We start from the raw sequence: 23,936 nt of genomic DNA on the forward strand, positions 1-23,936 counted from the left end.
CCAATTCTATGTCATATTTTTCTCCACACTTAAATAATCTTTCTTGCCTTTTATAGGCTGAATGTTTGTGTCCTCTCCAAAATCATATATTGAAGTCTTATCCCCCACCCAGGTACCCCACTTCTTCATTTTTTTTTAAGATTTTTTAATTTATTTGAGACAGAGAAAGAGCACAGCAGGGAGGGATGGAGAGAAAGGGAGAGAAAGTCTTAAGCAGACTCCATGCGGACTGTGGAGACCAATGTGGGACTCAGTCTTACAACCCTGAGACCATGACCTGAGCCAAAACCAAGAGTTGGATGTTTAACCAACTGTACCACCCAGGTGTCCCAACTTTCATTTCTGTAACTTCTCCATTCCGAGAACTTCCATTCCATTCCAGTCTCTTTTATCAGCATTTTTCTTAATAGGATTTTAAATCTTAATAGGATAGAAACCCAAATCCTTCTCTCACTGTTTACATGAGTCTCCTTTCCTTACTAGACAGACAGCAGCCCAATCCATCTTAGCCTCCTCAATACCACTTATCACAATGCCTTACACAAGATCGACACTTGGGAAAGGTCTGCGGAATGGCTGTTCCAAAAGATACCAGGGTTGCAGTGTGTGGAATATGTTGAAGAAGGGAAGAGAAAGAAGGCAAAGAGATGAAGAGCAAGGTTAGGGCAATAGTTCAAGTGAAAGATAATAAAGACTGGAGCGCACTATGGAAAACTGAACTGCAAGTGGTGAAAACATAGAATGACAAGGAAGAGTCATTTAGGGACACCCTCTGTCACAGCATGAACACTGCCTTCTCGCTACTCATCGGTATATTCATAAGATGGATGCTACTGACCAAAATTAGGATTCCTTTTGTAGTGCCTTGTGTAAATGCATACACATGGGTTTGCTTATGCATGTGTTCATGAGTTCACCATTATTTATGAGTTAATAAAAACTGTATCCCTACACAGCAGAAACCCAATCCTTTTAGCTCTGGTAAAAGCTCGCAGAAAAACAAAATATACACAGGGATACTTAAAAACACTTTTATGTGATGAGTACTTTAAGACAGCTTATCACTTAGGCAATAGTCAATTAAGTTGGTTTGAATGAGCACTGCATTTCCAGGAGTCAGTTAATTAATCAACAGATACATTTGCGACAATAGCTACTTTAAGAGCTAAATAAAATTGTGGGTTTTATTTAATCTTATGCGTTTCCTGAACTCTAACAGCATTTCCAATGCACATTATTTTGTAAGTCCCTGAAATGCTTTCTTAGTCACCATCAAGCTTACAGAAATCCACTATGTGGGGTTATCAATGATCAAGGTTATAAGAACAAACTGGGCCAACAATGCCTGCCTTGTTTTTCTCCAGATTTTCACATTCATACCCTGATAAACTGTCAAGATTTAAATGGGATAAATGAAAAGCATTTCAAGATGTAGGACGCTGAAAGTGAGGAGGATGATTTGAAATAAGTTTATCGGTGAACACAAGGAGGATGTCAAGATTTATAAGCATAGATCAGCAACATCCCCATTTCACCAGTACCGGTACCATCAAATCATATTACCCTGTGCACAAACACCACGGAAGAAATGACAGTCATTTGAGTTTATGGTGACAGTTTACTCTAAGGGCTACATGCAACACCACACACTCATTTTCTCAGTGATTACAAGGGGGGGCATCATTAACGCAATTGAAAAATATTCCTCAATTACTTCAGGGAGGACTTAAAAAGTTTATTTTGCTTTTAAAGCTTTCTTTGGCCATGATGGGATGAAAGACTAACACAGAAGGTGATTCACATTAAGGTGACAAAGACCAGGATGGATCATGGGATTCGGGCACTCAAAGATGTCGTGTCCTTTGCACACAAACTATTGCCTTTAAAACAAGCAGAGAGTATGATTTTCAAACGCAGCCCAAACACGTGAATTTTGTTTATATTGTTTGCAGATGTTGTCCATCACTAAATCCATACTATTAAAGGAAGCCAAGGCTCATGTTTGGTGACCATATATTTTATCTTTAATTACAATATCAACAGCTTTTAAGAAATTATTTAATCAATATGATCTGAATCATTTCCTAAAGCGTGATCTATGGTCTATTCTATGACACATTTAGGGACATGATGAGGGGGAAAGGCTGCCTTCATAATTCTTGAAAGAGGCAAACAAAGTTTATGGGTTAATAAGGCTCTGCAGAATAGAGACTGGACTAGGTTAGGGGGTTTGGCGTGGCTGGGGAGGGGGGTGTTTATTGCTTCTTACACTATTCAAGCCAGGAGTGGAGCTACGGTAAGTACAATATCACTGAAGAGCTGGTTTCTTCTGCTATCTCTGATCTGTAGGCACAGAATCAGCATTTCCCTCAGGCTGGTTTTTCTGATTACAGGATGGCCACCTGCAGCAATCAGGATTTTAGGATTCATCAGTCAGTCACAGTAGGAGACAGGGCACTTTCCACAAAGTTTGAACAAAATGTTATGGCCAAAAAATTGTCACAAGCTTAGCAATTGAGGCCAGTCACTGGGGCAAATGAGACAGGTGCATCTTTGGAGCTTTGCATGGTACCAATCTTACCCAAGCTCCATAGCTGCTTCGTACTGCAGAACAGAGGAGGTGTTGGAACCACTACCACAAGATCCACTATAAGGACCACCGAAGATCATCCTCCCTTCTCAGATTCATGGCTACTTATTTTCACAAGTAGTTTTTACGTTATTATAAAGTAGATCCCAACAGTAGATCCCAACATACTGGTTACTCACTAAAATTTTAAGAGAAGAATTTGATGAAATAAGAACCCCTTGGAATTTTACAGAAATATGATATTTTCCATACGGTGTTTTAACTGGGCATCAACAATGATTTCAGTTATCCAAGGAAATACCTCTTTCCAAAAGACTTACATTTACTCAGCTAGTCCTACTAGAGGATTAAAATGAAAAACACAATAGAATATAGTCTGTAAAGTCTAGAATTTCCACATGCATTGATTAAGGGCATGTCTACAGTCACCAAGCAATGACACATGAAATCTGAACTCATCCTACAAGGAATTTAGTATTTGAAGGCAATCCATTCTCAGGAAGTACTCACATAAGAAATCAAAAAGTCCCATTATCTTAATTCATTTGGTTTCCTGTTGGGGTAGTACATGGCAAAAAATATGGCCAGGTTTGTATTTCATAAATGTCTAGATTTGTGGTGTCCAAAATAAATAAAAGGCAAGCTACACACATAGTTTAAAGTTTCTAGGATCCACATTTAAAAGGTTAAAAGAAACAAGTGAAATTAATTTTAATAATGCCTTTACTTTATTTAACCAAGTGTATCTAAAATATTATCATCTCAACATCTAATCAATATAAAATTACTGAGATATTTTAAATCTTAATATTTTTGGTACCAAGTCTTTGAAAAATCTGTGTGCAGTTTATACTTATAGTTCACTCAATGTGGACTAGCCACATATGGTTAGTGGTTTCCATACTGGGCAGTAAACATCTACAGTTTCTAATATGGTTATGCAATTAACTAACAGGTAATTAAGTCATGAAACAACAATTTCCTTGAGTTCTTGATGATTCTTACTCCATGGCTTATACCCTGGCTTTATTCCAAAAAATAAATTATTGAAGTAGTAGTACTACCGATTATAGTACAGAACTATACTTTGATTTCAAAGACAAGTAGACATCTTGATATAACCACAAAGATTAGGAAAGTCACTTAAAATCTTAGAGACTGCTCTCCTTGTCTCTAAGATAGAAGTAATACTATTCTATCTCACCATTTTTGTGAATTAGAGGAGCTAAGTAAAGCACTTCCACAGAATGAGGTCCATCCATTAATATTATTAGTATTATTAACTTTGCTGTTATTACTACTGTTCCTTCCTTTCCTGGCTTCTTTTCAAAATGCAGGAGGGTTCTCTTCTCTATCTCCTTTCTCCTTAGGTCTCTGGCTCTTAAACTTTTTTGACAGCAACTGAATGAGAAATACATGAACTATCAGAACTCGAAACACATATATTAAAAGGAAGGCTCCAGAAGGATTAGGATATTGTTGGGTTTTTTTTCTCACTACTATATTCCAAAGGCCTACAAGCACTCAGCAGAATATACTTACTAAGTGACCAGTGCATGCTGATAGATCCTACTCCAACACTTTTTAATTCTCATTTACCCATTTTAATAAGAAACACTGGTCATGATCCACGCAGCTGACTTTTTTACCCACTACTTAGTGGAAAACTGTAACCCATGCTTTGTTCTGGGTCTTCATTCCACTCACCAGACACACCTCTTGAGGTGAACAGAGGTAATTTGCTCTAAACACAAGGCGACGTAGAACCTTCAAGTTATCCTCAACTCACCCTTTTCTCTCACACCCCACATCTATCCTACCAGCAAAGACTCATGATTCTATCTTCAAAATACACCAGAATTTGACCACCAACCCTGTTACCACCCTGAAGTCAGCCGCCATCACCCCTGACTGATGGCTGTGTGAACTTCTAACTAGTGCCTCAGCTTGGTCACTTGGCCTTCTACAGTTAATCCACAACAGAGTGTCCAGCAAGGCCCTTTTAAAAAATAAGTGAGATCAAATAATTTCTCTATTCCAACCATGCTATGGCTCCTGGGGGCATTTGTAATAAAAGTTCTAAATCTTCTCAGTCATTTACTCATTTTCTGCTACATCCATCCCCACATTACCTCTTGGCTCTCACCTGTTGCTTCCCTCCTGGTCCAACCATGCTAGCTTTCCTGCTGTTTCTAGACACTCAGCTTGACATATGTTAGAACCTTTGCATGGACTGCTGACTTTGCCTGGAGCTCTCTTCTCTAAATATCCACAAGGTCAACTTGCTCACCTCTCAGTCTTTGTTCAAATGTTAACTTCTTGATGAGGACTGATCTTATTTAAAACGGCAATCCACATCCCAATTTCCCACATTCTCACCATATTTTGCTTCTCTTTCCCATTGCACTATCATCTTCTAACTTAATGCCATGTTCCGCTTCACCATGACAAAACATAAATCCCACAAGGACAAAGAGCTCTGTCCATTTTCTTCACTGACGACAATGTATGTTGCATAAACAGATGCCAAAAAAGTATGTTTAAGAATGAATGAAGCCTAGTGTTTTTTTGAAGAAAATCAGTCAAATGCATCCAAAGAAAAAGTCCTGGCCAGAAATTACTTTTGCCTCTTTGTTGCAGGAGGAAGCATGCAGAGACAAAACAGTAGAAGGAAATGAAAAAATGTACAAAATAATGGATAATCAAAAGATTAAATATGAGTAGATAGAAAATGTAAATTATCAAGCATTTGCTGCATTTATCTGGTTTGTATCATTGGCTGGACACCACTCTAAGTAAGAAAATTCCCACAAAGTGTTTTTGCTTGCCATTTGTTATAAGAAGTCCCTATATCATGAACAAAGTTTCAACGTTAATACATAAAAGATGACCCATATTGGTTAGCAGGATATCACACTCACAAACCTTTTAACCTAAATTTTATAGATCCTAGAGGAGTACCAAAGTATGTAAAGAACTATATACAATCAATGTTCTTTAGAAATTAGTAAAAGCCCAATTCTTCTCTATAATTATAAAAATTACAACTTTTCTAAATAACACTCTACATAAAATTTATCATACATTAATCCAATTCTTCCCTACAAATCCTTATAGATTTTTTATCAACATATCCAGAGAATCAAGTTGACCTTAAAATTGTTTTATGATGTCTTAACATTCTAACAAAATGGACACTTTTCCTTATAAATTTGCTCAAAAATACGTAAAACATTTCCCAAAAATGCTGAAACAATCAATGCAAACTGGACATGGTGTAAAATTACAATGGAAAATTTTAAGCCATTGATAAAGTGGTCTCGTTTTCTGTGACTACATTTCCACTTCCTACATTTACCTTCTTTTCAATTAATTTGGAAATTTTGAGGTTGCTCTATGAAACTTGATGTGGTGAGTAATAATATCGCTGTAGTACAATCCCTTTCATTTTGGTCCCCTCTACAACAATACAATCCAAATCTGAAATTATGTAAATGAAAAAAGGAATCCAAAAAAAGGGTATTTTAGTCTTGATATCTGTGTTGATCTTTCTCCAATGATCACTTGAAAAGGCAAACATCTATAAATACTTGACCCTTCTTCCCTAGATGCAGATTAGTGGCAGTCAAAGATAATTTAGAAGGAAGACTGAAACATCACAGGGGAAAACCGATTTAAAAGAAACAAAAACTTCAAAAGTTGGAGGTTTTATTTTATAATCTCTTACTGATTATGCATTTTTGCCATATATTTTCATTTAAATATGTGAAAAATGTTTTAAGTTCAACACAAGAGCTTAAAAATCTACTCCAATATATGCACTTTTTCAAGTAACATGCTTAATCTGACAATACATTTGTCCTCATTCCACATCAATTTTGTATTCTTAGAACAGTGACACACTACTTTGGTAATTAGTTTCCTTAGGTATCCTAAAGGAATTGTGCTTATGTAGAAAACTGGTTGTCTCCTCAAGAGGTGGGCACTGAATTTTTTAGGGAGTGATGATCTCTGGAACTTATGTTCAGGTGGATGGGTCAAACAAACAAATAAAAGGAAACACACACAGACACATGGACAGAACAAATACAGTAAAATGGTATAATATTCAAATAAAAACAAATATAAATGGAATGTATGTGTGTATTCATTTACTATTTTTTGTTTTTTTTTTATGTGCTCCTTGATATTTCTAGTACAAAGAAGGAAAACATTAAGGAAACCCAAAAAAATTAATAGTAGTATATATACCACTTTATTTTAAAAAATTTTTCTTTTACTTTGCTACTCTTCCAGAAAACAAAACAAAAAGGAAATATATCAAATAACTTATGATAGATGCTTTCATGTAACTGATATGTGACTCATTCCTTTTTCTATTTTGTTCTAGATTTAAAATTTTCCAAAAACTAAAAAAGAAAAAAAGAATATTTTTGATTCCTAAAATAAGTTGTTTGCAAAAGTAAAAATCATATTCTTTTTAAGATAATATATGAAAATACTGGCTTTTTAAAAAAAGCTTATATTCTCCCTTGTATTCTAGAGATTACAACTTTTAGCTCCTTCTGGAAAAAAAAGTCATAAATTAACATCTCAAATTCTGATTAACTGTTATAATACTAGAGTAGGTTTGTATTATTAGGTATCTTTGCTATGGAGATAGAAAGGCTTGTGAAAATCAGGGAATTGGGAAGAGAACTGATTTTCAGAAGAGGAAATTAAAATTTTCTTTCTGGGAAAAACATTTGTTTCCCTTTGCTATTGGTGGACTATTATTTCAACATTTAAAAATTATTTAACATATGGCTCAAGTATAGTTCTAACCTCCATTTAGAAAATACAGCTTATTGTTACCTCCTAGGCAGCCAATGAATGAAAGCAGGATCAACTGTTTCCATGACAACATCATCTTTAATTGCCAAAAGCAAGAGTAACGTCCAGTCTCTGAAGAATAGAATGCTTTGTCTTCAGGTAAATCCTTTAATCTGTAAAATATATGTACAAAGAAGTTAGACTTTAAAAAAAAAAAGTTGCTTTAAAAAATACATTTTCTTCTTTTCATAAACTGTATCATTCACAGCCACTCAAAATCCTAAAATGAAATAAATCTTTTGTGATACAAAAGAGAAGATGTATGAAATGTAGTTACTTTAAAAACAGTTTTTGTGCAGCACCTGAGTGGCTTAGTCAGTTGAGGGTCCGACTCTTGATTTCAGCTTAGGTCATGATTTCAGGGTCGTGAGATCAAGCCCATCACTGGGGTTCAGAACTAAGCATGGAGCCCACTTGGCATTCTCTCTCTCTCCCTCACTCCCTCCCCCATTTGTGTTCTCTCTCTCTCAAAAAATATATTAATTAAAAAAATAAAAACATTTCATGTAATTGATATGCAGTTGGAAGCAGTTTCACAGAATTATAAATGTTCAACAACACTAAAGAATTAAATATTAACATATCAAATATTAAAACTTTTCTAGATAATAATTAGAACAAATAACATATTACCCTAAAATTCTAACTTTTCTCATTTGCTCTAATGATAACATTTTGGTAAAACTAAGAGTCAAATATGAAGATATCTTGAAGCACCATTTTCACTATCTCTGAACCCCTAATAAGACATATAAATTATAAATAGCACTATCAATGCTCATATTAAGCCTACTTTTTTCAGAGACAAATGTAAAAATCCCCCAATTACATATGTTGCATAAAACAGATCAAAAAAATGAGAATGGTGGAAGCTGTTCAGTCTGAAAATCTTGAAAATGAAATAATTTTCTTCTTCCTTTCTTGAATTTTCATGCACTTGAATTTGCTGATTGAAAAGAAAATAATTATATGGATACCTTGAATCATTTCCCGTGGCCATTTGAAATTAGTTCAAGTGTACATTCAATGATCAACTAGGCTAGATCTAAACACCTAAAATTGGATAATCTTTTCTGGACTGCTGAAACTCAGCTGGTTCCATACAGGGGAACTGATGCTTTGGCTATCATCCACTTTAGCAGAAAAGGTGTAAAACTCTGATTCAGCAGCTGCTATGGATTGGTCTGTATTGGCTGTTGCTGAGCAAGAGAGAGAAATCTCAGCTTTCTCAAAATAGTGGTAGTTTATCAAGGGAACCCAATCTGTGATGTGATGTATTTGACTGGAATCAAGTGTGTCCAGATAACAATTCTGACAGTGAAAATATGACAACTTGCAATTAATTGTACTTGTACTTAATATCTTAAACCAGTCATTCCTCTAGTAATGTTGTTCCTGTGCACTTGTAATCTAATATATGTTCTTGCATAGGAAGTAAGATGGGGGTTGTAACAAAAATTCCAGGATTGGGGTATGATCTAATCCACAGGAATCTGAAACTGTAGAAATACAAATTGGGAACTACTGTTCTAAGAACTGCAAGTTAGTAACTTATACCATCATGGGATCTGTGACCATCTCTCACTAGCCCCATTACTACAAACTGCATATATCTTGGGTTCCCCTAATACAAACACTGCTAAATGAATTCAGATGCAAGCAGCTTACTTGGATGGTAAAGGACAAAGAGTCAGGGTATGGAGAAAGGATACAAGGGGAAGAAGGAAGCCAACAAAGGGTAAGAAACAAAGCCACCAATCCCTATGTTTGACAGGACCTTATTCTCACTGGGGAAACTCTGAAGGTCCAGACCCAGTAGAATGTATGCTTCAGAGTCCTCCAAGACTTATTTGGAGTTGCCCAGAGTTATCCTTGCCAATGGACAAGGAAGCTGGGATATTTGTACAATAACTTTTATTAGTCACCATTTGAAGGCTATTTTCAGGGAGTTTTACCCAGCACTTCTGGGTAATGACTCCAGAGGCCAAAAGGGCTCCAGAGGCCAAAAACATGGCTTCAGGTAAAGAAATGCATATGGTGACAACTGAAAGTAGTGTGTGCCCTGACGTGGTGAAAAACCGGAGGGTATATGTGGGGGAGATATAGTGTCTATTACAGTAGGCCCGTGAACCTGAGAGTTTTTTGTTTTGTTTTGTTTATTTTCAGCATAACAGTGTTCATTGTTTTTGCACCACACCCAGTGCTCCATGCAGTACGTGCCCTCCCTATTACCCACCACCTGGTTCCTCAACCTCCCACCACCGCCCGCCCCCCCTTCAAAACCCTCTGGTTGTTGTTCAGAGTCCATAGTCTCTCATGGTACATTTCCCCTTCCAGTTTCCCTCAACTCCCTCTCCTCTCCATCTCCCCATGTCCTTCGTGTTCTTTGTTATGCTCCACAAATAAGTGAGGCCATATGATACTTGACTCTCTCTGCTTGACTTATTTCGCTCAGCATAATTTCTTCCAGTCCTGTCCATGTTGCTACAAAAGTTGGGTAGTCATCCTTTCTGATGGAGGCATTATACTCCATTGTGTACATGTACCACATCTTCCTTATCCATTCATCCGTTGAAGGGCATCTTGGTTCTTTCCACAGAACCTGAGAGTTTTTGAAGCTATTTTCCATACCATCAGATCCCAAAAGACTGAGGGCCAAAATTATCCAATGATTTAAGCACACAAGTGAGGACACCCTTTCTGCCATTATCAACTGTCACACTGCTCAACCTTTTCCAGTGGCTGAGTTTCTCCACTCGTATCAAAGGCTTTCAGATACCAAGCCTTCCTTCTTTTATTTCTTCTCAATCAGTGACACATTTTATGTCCATATTGTTTTTTACTAACTTGAATGATAACTGAAATCATTCTAGATTACATTTAACTTATAACTGACATCCATAAATGCTATAATCTCCTTATAATCATGCATGGAAGGAAAAGTAGTCCAGAAACCCTGAGAAGGGTAGCACAACTATACAAACTCACACACACATACACATGCGTGTGTGTGCACAAAGTAGAAAGGTAAGAAATAAAAAAGAAAAAAAACTTTCAAATACAATGGCAGTTAGTCATAAAAGGCATGGAAACATGAAATGCAATGATATCTGTGATGCATCAGATTCATAAAAAAAATGAGATTGCAAGATCTATTAAAGACTGGAGACAATGGATAAGTCTTGAACAGAGGAAAGGCTTGAGGAGTGTAACAGTGACTGGACTGGTATCTCTTCCTTTGAGGACTTAAAGCTATCCAGGTTATACATGAAATTGAACTTGGAAAGGACGTGGTAATAACAAACATAAAAAGAACAAGTAGTTCGAATTGTCAAGAAAAAGAAAATACAAACTTTAACAAAGCACCCTGGAGTACTGCCATCATAATCATTATTAAAAAGCATCCAAGGGTACCTGACTGGCTCAGTTGGTAAAGCATGTGACTCTTGATCTCATGGTCATGAGTTCAAGTCCCATGATGGGCATAAAACTTATTTAAAAAATAATAAATAAATAAATACATAAATGTATTACCTATTTTTTTTCTAAAAAAGCATATTCACGTAACTATTAGAAACTCTGTTCTATGTCATATAGAAAACAAAATGTAAGGGTGCCTAGGTGGCTCAGTTGGTTAAGCACCTGCCTTCGGCTCAGGTCATATCTCGGGGTCCTAGGACTGAGCCGCATGTCAGGCTCCCTGCTCAGTGGCGAGTCTGCTTCTCCCTCTCCCGCTTCCCCTGCTTGTGTTCCCTCTCTTGCTGTCTCTCTCTCGCGAGCTCTCTCTCTCTGTCAAATAAATAAATAAATAAATAAATTCTTAAAAGAAAAAAAAAGAAAACAAAATGTATGGTCTCTGTTCTGATACTGCAGTGGAGAAAGAAAATGTTATCAACACTTACAAATAGGGTAAGGAGAAAATTACTAGATTGATACTCTCTGAAGGTAGGACACAGCTCATCCATCACTAGTAGTTCCAATGTTCCAAACATCCTGTATATACAGTCGTGGGCTTTCAAGTTTCAAGTTTTAATGTTTCTTGCTGAGCTTTAAGAACAATGAATAATTCAACTCAGGAGATTAAATCTTTGTACTGGACTTCATGTGAGTGAAAGTGTTTCTGTTAGAACAAGAAGATAAGTCACAGCTTGGGATCTAGCTATCATTTGAAAATCACTTCAAAAAATGTGTATAAAGGCATTTAAAAGATGGTAACTTAAAAAAATGTTTTTGGGGGGCACCTGGGTGGCTCAGGCAGTTAGGCATCTACCTTCAGCTCAGTCGTGATCCCAGGGTCCTAGGATTGAGCCCGAATCAGGCTCCTGGCTCAGTCAGGAGTCTGCTTTTCTCCCCGTCTCAACCCCTGCCATTCATGCTCTCTCTCTCTCTCTCAAATAAATAAATTAAATAAATAAATAAATAAATAAATAAAATCTCTTTAAAATATGTTATCTTCCAGGGTGCCTTGGTGTCTCAGTTGGTTGAATGTGTCTGACTGGTGATTTCAACTCAGGTCATGATCACGTGTGTCATGGGACCGATGGAGCCCAGAACCAGACTCCACACTCAGCAGGAAGTTTGTATGTCCCTTTCCCTCTGCTCCTCTCCCCACTTGCCCTCTCTCTCTCTCTAAAATAATAAGTAAACAAATCTTATTTAAAAAATGTTATCTTCCCAACAATGCATCCCCAAAGTAACATGCAGATCACTTAAATTTTAAAAGTATAAATGTATCCAAAGAAATTCTAAAGTCTTTTGGAAAACTAATTCATTCAATAAATACTTACTGAGCACCTAGTAGGGTCTGGAATTTCAAGACTCAGGGAATGGGGGCGGGGGATGGGGTTGTCAGGTCACCAATGATTCCTGTCTTCCACAAGCAGGGAAACATGATTAAAATCAATACAAAATATTTATAAACTAGCCACTGTGAAAGGTAAAATGTAGGGATAGAAGTTTCTGCAAAAGGCTCAATGAGAATGGCCCTCATCAGGAAGAGTGGGGAAGCTCCTCTGAGGAAATAAAGTATAATGGAAGAAAAGAAGAGATTATATATAATCAGAGGTGTGGTATGTGTTAAAGAGTAAAGGAAAGAAGAAATTTCCCAGGTATACACAAATACTTGGTATGGCCTTGAGATGGTAAAGAGGCTAGTGACTCGTCACTGTCTGGACCCCTCCCATCAACTACCACCTCATCTCCCAAGAACTGCCCTATCACCCCACTCCAACACCCTGCATTGATCACATAAAGGGTTAATCCCTGGCTCAACAGGGGGCTTCCAGAACCTGCTCTAGTCCATGTCTCTTCTGATTGGTCAGTGCCCATGCCCTACTGCTGGTTAAATATTTTGGCAGTCTGCTGTGGAAATAAGGAATAGAATATGCAAAGGCCTTGGGGCTTAAGGGTTCATGGCTTGTTGCTAGAACAGAAAGAAAGTTACTGAGATGAAATGCAGGGGGCCAGGTTGAATGTGGTATGAAATGAGACTGCAGATGTATAATGTCTAGCTGTAGATCTCATATGCCTGGCTAAGAATACTAGTATCGAGATAAAACCCTTTGAGAAGTCACTGCAGTGTTAACCAGTAATTGCCACGATCAATGAACATTCAAATCAGACATATTATAATTTGTATCAGACATAAAAGAATGAAAAGAAAACATTTTGCAACACACCAGTTTCATTCTTACCTTCAAATTCATGGAAATCAGAGGCTAGACAATATTAGGCAAACCCCCTGATTTAAAAGAAGAAAAACATATTCTAATCTTCTTATATATGCATACACACATACCCAAACACACACACAGAAACACAATGAAAAAGCTTTGAACATAAAATAAAACCTCATTTAGGAACATTATTTCTAAAAATTATGTTGCTCATTTTTAATCAGTGCTGAAGTAGGGCATTGACTTTATAAATAATGAAAGTAATTAATACAATCACGACCTGACTTCTCAGCATTGCTAAGTATTGTCACAGAGAGAAGGGACATATAAAACTTGTTCCACTTCTGAAATCACCAAGCTAAAATAAATACAAAGGAAGCTACTGAAGCAAGACAAATACAAATCAAAATGTCATCTGCCACATTAAAATATTCTACGAGTCATAGGAATGTTTTAAATCAAAGAAAAAATAGCCTTTAGAATTTTCTCTGCTAATAGACATTTGCATCTGGGGGCTACGACTTAATATATTCACAACACGTTTCTCATGGCAATCTTTAAATAGCCCCCAAATTTAGTACATATTGACAACTGTAGTATCTATTCTTAATGTCAGCTGAGCTAAAAAAAAAAAAAAAAAAAAGCTAGACCTTGGACTCAAAACCAAAAATGCTCTAAATAGTTGTTCCTGGTTGCTCTAAAAGAAGAGGCCATTTGTGGCTTTTGTCACATACTTTACAAAAATTGCTCCTAAGATTGTGGATCATGAAATACTGATATATATTTATAGTATTAAAAGTATATGGGCAACTTTGAATGTAGTCTTGGCAAATGCTCAGAGTTAAGCTTTAGGTGGTGGAAAGTTTAGGTGTGAGAATGATCTGGCTTCATTTATATCAGAGTAAGAGACACCTAATGAGAACTCTCTTTTTCAATGAGACAAACCCTACAGAAATTTTGTCTAGAAGGACTGCTTAACACATCTCTCAGATCCACAGAAAGACAACTCTCACTATGACATGTGAGAAAGAAATTCCATTCTTTGAATATGTGTGGTTCCCAAACCCCACCAAAACCCTCCTCCAAAACAACAGATTAGAGACCTGTACTACAGTAAAACACTCAATTATTAATGGATAAAAGTGTGTTGGGTTTTGTATTATGAGTGTTCTAGAACTTCTATTAACTCACTATCATGGAATACAACCATAATACCCATAATACCATAGCAGTCAACTAATAAATAAGTTTGAGGGTTTGATGCAACCGCAGTGTAATGGTTAGCACTCTGGACTCTGATGCGACTGCACATTCTGCCAGATCAGATATCAGGCATCATCTGCCTCCCTTATTATCATTCACAATCATCATCTGAAATGTAGGTGATCTAGTCTGCATACCAAACCTCTTCCCTGCTGAAACTGAACAGGCAGGGAATGAAATTTACATGACCATTGGACTCCTAAGTCCAAGATTCTTGACAACACACACATTCTCCCTACAGTTCACAAATTTTCAGCAGGAAGGAGAGGGGAACTAATAACATGCCCAAGTCTGATGGTATCTTCACAGTTCTGTGTTTACAGTGGTACAATCAGCAAACACAGCAAATGCCAGCCAGAAGTCATCTCGTGCTCCCAAGGACCCCTACAGCACCTGATTTTCTTTCCTTCATTCTCAACATTTTCAACCCTTCCATTACCGTTATTTTGACTATGGCTTCCTTCTTCAACTAAACAAAGATCTGCTAAAACAAAAACAAAAACAAAACAAAAACAAAAACAAACAAACCAGTAATTTATAACCTGCTGTCGGTTAAGGTCCCCTCCAAGAATTAGCCAAACCTATGGATTCACCTACCTCCCTACCTGAATACAAACAGACTGATACAGCTTTTGTACACAATTGCTTTACTACAGTGAAAAATAATTTCTTTCACATAGATATGATATATATATATGCAGATGTTCAAATATGCATGTGAATGTATACTATTTAGAGATTAATTTTGTTTCTTTGTTCATGCAGAGATGAATAGAGACTATCAAAATAGAATTAAATATAAATTATACACAGAAAAAAAAATCTGTTAAAAAATATTCGGAGAGGGCTACTGTTGAAGGAGTGACAAAGAAGGTAAAAGTATGAAGCTGCTTCTGGTATGGTGAAGCATGAATCTGTGACATCCAGTTAATTTTTCCTTTTGGTCTTTCAGCAATCAGTGTACACAGGCAGAAACAGAACCAGAGTCACGTTGTGCACACATCGAGTCGATGAGTCAGCGCTGTAAAAACGTTGCCGGAACACGCCGAGCTGTCTTGTGCTGATTTCAGAGCCTTTTTACTTTGTCCTCAACTCAAAGACATCTTCTCTGGCAACTCAAAGAGATCTCCCTGTCCTCAATTCAAAGAGATTTGCACTGATGATATGTCAGGAAAAATTACGTATCCTTTTTTCAATTGGTTCCATTGCCTTCAGCCAAACGTGCACTGAAGGGAAAAGACACAGCCACCAAAACATGCCAACCCATTTCCTCCTTCAAAAGATTAGACAAAAACGTCAACCCTTCTTAAATATATTCCAGAGAGGGCTTAATTTCAATGTTCTTGCTTTATATTAACCTCAAAGGAGCATAGCCATTTCCAGGGCATGCTATTATATAAGTATCTCTCCACCAATGAATGGGTGACTACTTGACATGCAACACTGACCCTTGCTCTATGTTCAGGACAATACTTTTGTTTTGGAACAAGTCCGAATTTCAAAAAAAAAAAAAAAAAAAGTGGGATTTTCTAATGCAACATTCACCCCTGAGGAAAGAGATTGTCTCATGGTTTTCTAATACAATCAGACCTAAATTGCTCTTTTGGGATTTTTTTTTTTTTTTTAAATTTCATACCTCTGTTGAAAGGAACCTTGCCAGGGCACCTAGGTGGCTCAGTTGGTTGAGCATCTGCTCTTGGTTTTGGGTCAGGTCATGATCTTGGGGTTGTGGGGTCAAGCCCCATGTCAGGCTGAATGCTCAGTGCAGCATCTGCTTGGCATTTACTCCTTCCTTCTGCTCTGCCCCCCACTGCTCACACACATACTCTCCCTCTCTCTAAATTAAAAAGAAGAAGAAGAAGAAGGAGTGCCTGGATGGCTCAATTGGTTAAGCATCTGCCTTTGGCTCAGGTCCTGGGATCGAGTCCCACATCAGGCTTCCTGCTCAGTGGGGAGTCTGCTTTTCCCTCTCCCTGCCCCACGCTGGTGCTCTCTCTTGCTATCTCTGTCTTTCTGGAATAAATAAATAAAATCCTTAAAAAAGGGAAGGGAAAGGAAGAGAAGGGAAAGGAAAGAAAAAGAAAAGAGAAAGGAGAAAAGAAAGAAAAGATCCATGTCCTAATTAAGGGACTTAGACTTTAGGGTCTCACCACATTTAGTGATAATGGGAAAACTAAACAATAAGCAAATTCTGTGACATATTTTTATCCTTGACATTTTCTAAATTAAACAGGAACAAAATAAACAAAGACAAATTTCCATAATTATAAATGCTGCATGAGTCTTCTTTCCTTTTTAATAAATGGGAAATTACTGTAGACCTCATGACACGGTGATGAGAAACAACATACCTTTCCTAAGTCTGCATAACAACATTCCTTGACATCATATGTTTATTTAGAATTTTAAAATAGCTTAATAACAATATGATGGAAATGTTTTTCTACAAAGACAGTTTTCAAACTTTCAGAAAGGAAAATGAATAGTAATATAATAAACCACGGCCTTTTATTGAGTGTTATTTCTCAAGTACTGTTCCATATATTAACCCATTTCATCCTCAGAATAATCCATAAACATTCATTCTATTATCACCCCCGTTCTTCAGATAAAGAGACACACAGATCGGTCAAAATATTTACCTTCCCCAAAAAGGATGACAGGTGCTGTGTATTTTCTATACATATTTTTTCATATAAGAGGTGTGAAATGGAATGCTTAGGCAATAGGACCATTAGGGAACTATAAAGTATGAGCTGATATTGTATATTTTTAAAACTCTGTATTAATATAATAGGCAATTGAAGTCAGTTCATTAAGTTATAGCACATTAAATTTCATTAAATTTTTAAGAAATTAAAATTCTTCTATCAAGGGAAAGGACAGGGCTATTTAAATAAACAATTCTTCTGCTTGATTTCAAGCTTATACACTGTGATAACACACCATCCCTGTTGCAGGCATGAATTAAGAAGAATTTAGGAACTCTATTTAGGACTAAATCAAGATATCTCCAAGACACTAAGTCACAAACATCAGGTGTAAAACAGTGTGTGCAAAGTAGGATACTTTTTGTATGGGGACCAAAATCATATATCTATATACATTGGTAAGCATGGAGAATCGCTTGAAAGGATATGTGAGAACTGAAGAGAGCAGCTGTTTCTGGGGAGGAACTGTGCAGTTGGGAACAGGGACTAGAGGAATAAAATACTTTTACTTTATTATATATTATAAATATATTTTAAATTTTCTTCAGTATACATATATAGATTGCTTAATACAAAATATATAAATATAAGGGCGCCTGGGTGGCTCAGTGGGTTAAAGCCTCTGCCTTTGGCTCAGGTCATGATCCAGTGTCCTGGGATCAAGCCCCGCATGGGGCTCTCTGCTCGTCGGGGAGCCTGCTTCCCCCACCCCTCATCTGCCTGTCTGCCTACTTGTGATCTCTGTCTGTCAAATAAATAAATAAATAAAATCATATATATATGATATACACACACACACATATATATATGATATACACACACATATATGTATATAAACATTAATAAACAATTTTAAAAGAAAAAAATATTCATTTCTAACAAGGTAATAGGTCAAAAACTTGTAAATAATTTTACTGTCAGAGTCAAGTAGAAAAAGAAAAAAGGGGGTTGAAAAGTACTAGAAAGAACATTTTGGCATTCCCAGCAAGACCATTCTATTTCTCACCTCATAATTTTGGATGAATGAGAACATTCACTGAGTGCCTACAGCATGTCAGAGACAGACACAGAGAAGATATTTTAAAGTAAAATATCATATCTGCCCTCAAGAAGCATGCTGGTCCATAAAAAGATTCTGGAGTGGAGAAAAGTAGTCTGCAACAGGATATTAATGTGAAGTTCCCTCGGTCACCCAGACACAGTAGGGATCACATCCCAAATGAAAGGGAGGTTCCAGAACAGAATGGGGAACAACTTTTCAAAGGAAATACTGCAAAACCATTTGTCTGGCTCTGAGACCCCTGTTCCCATGAGAGGTTTTGGGAGACTAAGTGAAGGCTTTGAAAAATGTTTCTTTGAAGAGAATTCTGGTAAGTTCCACCCTCTTGGGGGCAGGAAGAAGGGTACTTCTTTGCAGCTCTGCTTTAAGGACTCCAGAGAGAGCTGCACTCGGGGAATGCCGGGGTCTAGGACCACACTGGAGAGTAAGAGCAGGCTGAAGCAGAACAGAAGAGGGAATGTGGGAAGGAAATGATCTTAAGAGAGGACAGGAGCAGAGTGGCTGGCATTTCCTGGGGGCCAGATACACACTGGGGAGTACATGGGGAAAGGCAGTGCCACATGTTCCAAGTGGGAGAAGCACCTGACTGGGAGGAGGAGACCTGCCAGAGGGAAGCTAGCGTCCCTCTGGACTTCTAGCAGCTGAGGAAGTAGGAGATGACAAGGTCGCGTGGGCGTGTATCACCACAGAGACCTGAGGGAGGGACATACCCAAAGTTTGGGGATCTCTAAAGAAGCCATGAAAGAACCAATGAAAGAAAACAGCAGTTCTACATTACTGGCGAGTGTCAAATGCCATGATCTTAAATCACTCTAATGGAATCCATCAAGTACCAGTGGCTGGCCTTTTTCTTCTCTTCCCTTGTAAAACACTAAGCCAAATTGGAATCAGCAAATTAAGGGGAGGGGGTAAGGACATGCCAGGTAAGACGGGAAGCCAAAGAATTCTTTCTCTAACTACTGACTTCCTCTCTCCAGCAGCTGAGTGCTAGAGGGAGATTAGTTTCGTCTCCAAATTAAGTTTTAAGTTTTACTATTACATAGGACTGGGCACTTTAATTTTTTGATCAAAATTACAACAGCTATCTAAGCATCATCAAAAGTACAGTGTATAGGGCTACTTGGGGTTTTCCTGCAGGGGCAGAAGAAGATTCTACAGAAATCTAAGGGGAAAATGAGAGACAACAAAGCTGCCTTCCGGTCCCAGCTCATGAGCTGTACCTTTCCAATGTACAGTTATATATAAGAAGTATGATCAATAGTTAGGAAATGAGGACACTTCACACGACATACTAGAACAGGTGGCATCTGAGGTAATTCTTACATTAAAAAGGGCTTACCTAGGAGACATAGGGGAGGACATAATAACACCAGCAAAACCCAGCATAGTAAGTGATTCATTGTAGTGAATAAAATGATTCAGGGAATGTCCAGAAAGCACTGGGCTGAGAGATGGAGAGGCCCAACATTTACGATGTGAGCAGAGGAAGAAGAACTCCTCGAGGAGAGAAAAGGACCATTAAGAAGCACAGGGCAGGCCATAGATGGACGGCATTATAAAAGCAGAGTGCATGCAGAGTGCGTGGATTTGCAAGGGAGTGACAGAAAACATCTCAAACACTGATTGCCTGGGGTTGGGAGTGTGAATCCACCAGGACTGTAAATGGGAAGAAGGGTTCTTTCCACAGTGACGGAAGTATTCTAAAGTTGGGTCACGGCAACTAAACTCTGTAAGTCTGTAAACTCTGTAAACTCTGTACACTGAATTGTACACCTAACATGAGTGAATTTTATGGTATGTAAATTTGACCTCACTAAAGCTAATTTTAAAATATACACAAATAGGGAGAGAAAGAAGGAGAACAAGAAAGAACGAGAGAGAGAGACTGTGAATCAATACCTTCAACATGCCTTTGGCAATGTTATCGTGCCAGGCTCGGTGCAGTCCTGGTGAAGCTTCAGCCACATTGTGTTGGGCAGAACTGTAAACTAGAGGGCAAGGAAGTGGCCACAGCTACTCTTTCAATAATTTAGAATGAGAGAGATGGGAAAGTGGTTGGAGATGGGTGGAGGGTTGATGGAGAATCAATGAAAGCTATTTTTAAGTTGGAAAATTCTTGAGCATATTTATAAACTGAGAGGAAGAACTGAAAATATAGGAAGGAAAAGGTGTGTTTTTCTAGAGGAGACACTCTTCTTGGAGTTTACTTGCACAGTATTGATTCTGCCTCAGCCAAAATCACATGAGCAAGACTGAAGGTATACGGTGACGGGGAAAGAGAAGTGATTCACCACTATTCAGTAGCTAAAAGAGAAAAGAGGGACTCTGGGATGGAGATGTCTTTTTGTGTACTATCCCAGCCTGGGGTCTGAATCAGTGTCTTCAAACCATCAAAGATACACCGAAGCCTGGCCTGGGACCAAGTGCTCACCGTGTCCTGTCTCCCTATGGTTGCAGTCACTTTCATAGTTAAAATACAGAAACTATGGTTTGATCTTGAGGGGTCACTCCATTTAAGGGGTCTCTCCATTTGGAGTTCTAAAAACCCACACATCACACTTCCTTCTTTTACATCACAAACTACTCGGGCAGCAATTTGAGTATGCATTCTACATACACATTCTTGAAGTACTCAAACATTTACGAAGACTAGTAATTAGATATGATACTAGTATGGCACTTTGGAAAATCCCTTGATCTACAAGAATTCCAAATCATCATGTTGGCACAATGGGTTCTAGGGAGATATGAATGGCAAATCCTCACTACTTAATGTGTGCCAGGCAAGGTTCTAAGAGCTTTATAAATGTCAACACTACAGGGCACCTGGGTGGCTCAGTGGGTTAAGCCTCTGCCTTTGGCTCTGGTCATGATCCCAGGGTCCTGGGATTAAGCCTAGAGTCAGGTTCTCTGCTCAGCGGGGAGCCTGCTTCCTCCTCTCTCTCCGCCTGGCTCTCTGCCTGCTTGTGATCTCTCTCTCTCTCTGTGTCAAGTGAATAAATAAAATCTTTAAAAAAAATGTTAACACTTGTACTATAACCATCCCCATTTTAAAGAGGAGGTTACTAAAATAGATAAAGGTTAATTAACATGTCCAATTTCAGAAAAATTACCCTGCTTAAGTCTGCATTTCTAAACTAATCCCTAGTTGTTATGTTGCCTAACCTGTAATTGGTTTACCCTAAAACATGAGTACAATGTGGTTCTTGGAAGCTTTAGCTGTGTGACCCAAAGTTAGCTAGGCATCCATACCAGGTGATGTATTCAGGCTCTAGGATAATGGCCCTCAACTGCAGAGATTATGCCCCTCAATGGACATTTGCTGATGTCTGAGGAGGTTTTTGGTTTTCGTAACGGGGGACAGAAAGTCTATGGATACACTATTGGCATCTAGAGGGTAGGGACCAAGGAGGGGAGTCACTAAACAGTCTATAATATACAGAACAGTCCCCCACAACCAAAAATCATCCACCTACAAATACGAACTGTGTCAACATGAGAAAACCAACTCGAGAGCGGTTTGGTATCAGAAGACCCCCCAAAACTAGCTTCTGTCAGCCTAGCTACTTACTGTTCACATCTTTACAGAAGAAAGGCCATACTTCAACCTTCGTGTGTCCTGCTCTCAGAAATCCAGGAGCTTCAGCTGAAAACACAACAGGAGACCATGGTGGCCTACTTTGTAAAAATAACTTTTTATTATGAGAAGTTCCAAACACATACAAAGTAAAAAAAAATAGGGTAATGAATTCCTATATACTCATGATTCAACTTCAACAAATACCAGTACTCTGACCTTCTTTAAAATTTCTTTTTTTTTTTAATTTTATTTATTTTGACAGAGAGAAATCACAACTAGGCAGAGAGGCAGGCAGAGAGAGACGCAGGCAGAGAAAGAGGAGGAAGCAAGCTCCCTGCAGAGCAGAGAGCCCGACGCGGGGCTCGATCCCAGGACCCCGGGATCATGACCTGAGCCGAAGGCAGAGGCTTTAACCCACTGAGCCACCCAGGTGCCCCAGTACTCTGACCTTCTTGTTCTGTCTGTAGCTCCACTCATCCCACTGCCATTTGATTATTATAGTTTAGTTACTTTAAATATAATTGGCATACACAAGAACAGCTGCAATTTCAATACAGAATTTTGAATAACTATTTTTATTGTAAAGTAAAGCAAAGATCTTTCCATTGTAAGGTAAAATATGAATCCAAAGAAAAATGTATAGCTCCATGAATCATTATTAGGAAATGATGATTTGTATCATGGCCCCATTTTAACAAGTGTCTCGTCTCACTGGCTCTATCAGGAATGGCTTCCCTGATACCTAGCTTCTAAGGCAGTGTTTCCCAAACTTTGGGTTATGGTTCACTTGGGAGAGTATACACTGATTTTTTTTGTTTGTGTGTTTGTTTGGAGACAAATGAAAGAAAATAATGATCACATGTACTGAATTTAGTAAGGGTTAGTATTGTTTTGCACAAGGATACTATGGAAATACAATGTATTAAGTAGTGAGACCTGAAATAACCATTATTTCTTACTATGAATGGTGGTTAAGCATAGCTTAAAATCATGAGAGGCAGAAGGAACTGTGGTTCAATATGGATGATATGTGTATATTCTATGTGTGTACGTGTATATAAATATGTGGCATAAACATACATGTATGTGTGTACACATACACACACATACCAGGTTCTATAACCGTAGGCAGGTAACTTGTTATTTAAACCTCGTTTGCTCTCAAATTCTGCATCTGTAAAATTGAGGCAGTAAAGATGTACATAATTGGTTTATTGTAAGGATTAAGTAAGATTGTGATTATATGCTGAGCCAACTCCTTGGTATTCAAGACGTAACAGTTGCTGCTATTACTTCAAAGAAATTAAACATAATTGACAACTTGACCAGAGAGAAATCAAAGACTTGAAGTACTAACTCAAACATAGGTCTATAACTCATTTTAAAGAGATATTACCTGCTTACATCTTTTTAAAACGTACTTGTTCTGTTTAACTGTGTTTTTTTTAAGTTGCTTTATCACAATGAAAGGAGTGATTCTGACACCTTTTAGAAATGCTAATCGTGGCTATGAATAGCTATCTGCTTAGAATTCACACCTATTAGGGGCTGCATCTAGGTGTATAAAACATCCACTCTATCAACACAGAAGTGTAAATCTAAATTAAGGCAAACTGTGATAGCAGCTTGAATTTATACCCACAGCAATTTCAGCTGAGGAGATGGGGAGGAAAAGTACCCTTGGATCCCTCCCCCACAACAAGCCTCTATTTTTTTTCACACAAATAAATAATGGTTCTGATGAAGCCCATTCTCCACAATGGTGATAGGGGGTGAAAGGATCCTCAAACTAACTGCCCATATGGAATAATCTGGAACGTACATAAGGATGGGCGGAGATGAGCACAGGAGCGTGTGTGCCCATCTACCTCAGCCTTGAGGGCAGTCCACATGGTGGGATGTGAGCCCAGGGCTGCCAGACACTCTGATTTTTTGGAAGATGCTGGACCTACAGAGTTTTATAGATGTTCCTGTTTCCAAACATTTCAAACTAATAAAAATACAACTTCAAAACATTTGTGTTGACCAAACAAAATATGTCTGCCATTCAGATGCAATCCATCTCAAAATCTCTGACCAAAATGCACTTTTCTGCTTAAAAATTTTGAAAAGCATAATTGTTCACTCTCTTGCTCCTGAGGAAATATACCACACTGTATATTAGAAACACTTCAGTATTTTTTCT

At 37.9% G+C, this 23,936-nt stretch overlaps 1 protein-coding gene across 1 annotated transcript in view; it reads right to left on the bottom strand.

Annotated features, from left to right (window-relative positions):
• The window catches only part of CNTN3 (contactin 3), a 349,115-nt gene that overhangs the window by 254,806 nt on the left and 70,373 nt on the right, over positions 1-23,936 (bottom strand). The window contains exon 2 of the mRNA XM_045992376.1: positions 7,445-7,575. Coding sequence (XP_045848332.1) covers positions 7,445-7,499 — 55 coding nt within the window. The 5' untranslated portion in view covers positions 7,500-7,575. The remainder of the gene's footprint in view (positions 1-7,444; positions 7,576-23,936) is intronic.

The sequence above is a fragment of the Meles meles genome, chromosome 20 (genome assembly GCF_922984935.1).
Source record: "Meles meles chromosome 20, mMelMel3.1 paternal haplotype, whole genome shotgun sequence".
NCBI lineage: Eukaryota > Metazoa > Chordata > Mammalia > Carnivora > Mustelidae > Meles > Meles meles.